Here is a 1276-nt window from a genome sequence, read left to right on the forward strand (position 1 = left end):
GAGTGGACGGCAGTCTTAGTCACACGTAAGCCGTTCCTTTGGTGTGCAGTGCTTGTCGTCGTCTGGGGCCTTTGTATCGATTTTGAGCGGTGACGGGAATCCCGCCGCCCCCGCCTCCGTTGTTGAAGGTGTCCTTGGTTCCGCCTCCTGGTCTTGCGGAGCGTCCTCCAGTTTATCCGCCGAGCAGCTGGCCGCCTCCGCCCGCGCCCGCTTTCGCGACTTACTGATGAAGCATCTTCTGCAGGCGGCAATGTACATGTCAGCACCACCGATGAGCTCCCGCTTCTCAGAGGACACAGTGCGGTACGTGAAGGAGGCAGAGCGGGAGTGGCACTCCATGCAAACCGCACTGAGCTTCTTCACCGTCTCGGCGAGGGGAATAAGACGGCAGATGCCATCAAACGGGCGCCGGCGGTAATCCCCGTCGAGGGCCGAGACAATGACCGTCTTCCCGGCATCGGCGGCCACGTTGCAGAATTCGACAATGTCAGGGAAAAACTGGCCCTCGTCCACAGCCACCACTTGGTACGCGCGCCACGCATCGCCAATCTCGCGCAACTCCGCAACGGCTGCTGTGGCGCCCAAAACCTGCATGTCGTGCGACGACACACACTCGCTGTTGTAGCGCACATCATGGGAGTGCTTGATGACGTAACAGGTACGCTTCGCATGCAACTCGCGTCGGACCCGACGCATCAACTCCGTCGTCTTCCCCGCAAACATGGGGCCGATGATGAGCTCAATATGCCCGTATGCCTCTTCTGACAGCATCTTTTCCGCAGTGACAATTGGTTAAAATAAAATAGGTGAAAATTAAAAAGCTGTGAAAGGTTACGTGAATCCTATGCGTAGCGCAGCTTCAGTATGTGGCGGAAAAAATGAGTAGAAGTAATACAAAGACGCGGCATAGAAAGAAAAAGTGAAGGAGAAAACAGCAACAACAAAAAACCAACAACAAAATATCTGCTCAGTAAACCAAGTCGCAGCCACGATGACAATTAGCCGCATCAAAAGCAATCCGTGCGACGAAGCGGCGGCTTGACAAAACAAAGAAGCGTAGGAGCACGCTGAACACAAATCGACAATGTAAATTTAAGTTGTAGGCGTCTTGCTTCCGTATATGTGATGCATATATAACACATGCAAACACACACACACACATAGAGAGAGAGAGACATAAAGTCAAACAAGCAGAGAGAGAGAGAGAGAGAGAGAGAGAGAACACATGCGACAACTACCCACATAGATCGCCGAACAAAAGGATACTAAGAAAGAC

At 52.7% G+C, this 1276-nt stretch overlaps 1 protein-coding gene across 1 annotated transcript, besides 2 other annotated features; it reads right to left on the reverse strand.

Annotated features, from left to right (window-relative positions):
- Window positions 1-15: 15 nt before the first annotated feature.
- Window positions 16-771, reverse strand: TraAM80_08374 (thymidine kinase; the record flags this gene model as incomplete). The annotated part of the gene is made up of 1 exon (XM_029385126.1): window positions 16-771. One exon carries the CDS (start codon window positions 769-771, stop codon window positions 16-18), a length of 756 nt encoding a protein of 251 aa, XP_029235161.1.
- Window positions 772-1136: 365 nt separating this feature from the next.
- Window positions 1137-1161: a microsatellite.
- A 31-nt stretch (window positions 1162-1192) lies between these two features.
- Window positions 1193-1221: a microsatellite.
- The last annotated feature ends 55 nt before the right edge of the window (window positions 1222-1276 follow it).

The sequence above is a fragment of the Trypanosoma rangeli genome (genome assembly GCF_003719475.1).
Source record: "Trypanosoma rangeli strain AM80 chromosome Unknown Tra_15.4_contig_00407, whole genome shotgun sequence".
NCBI lineage: Eukaryota > Euglenozoa > Kinetoplastea > Trypanosomatida > Trypanosomatidae > Trypanosoma > Trypanosoma rangeli.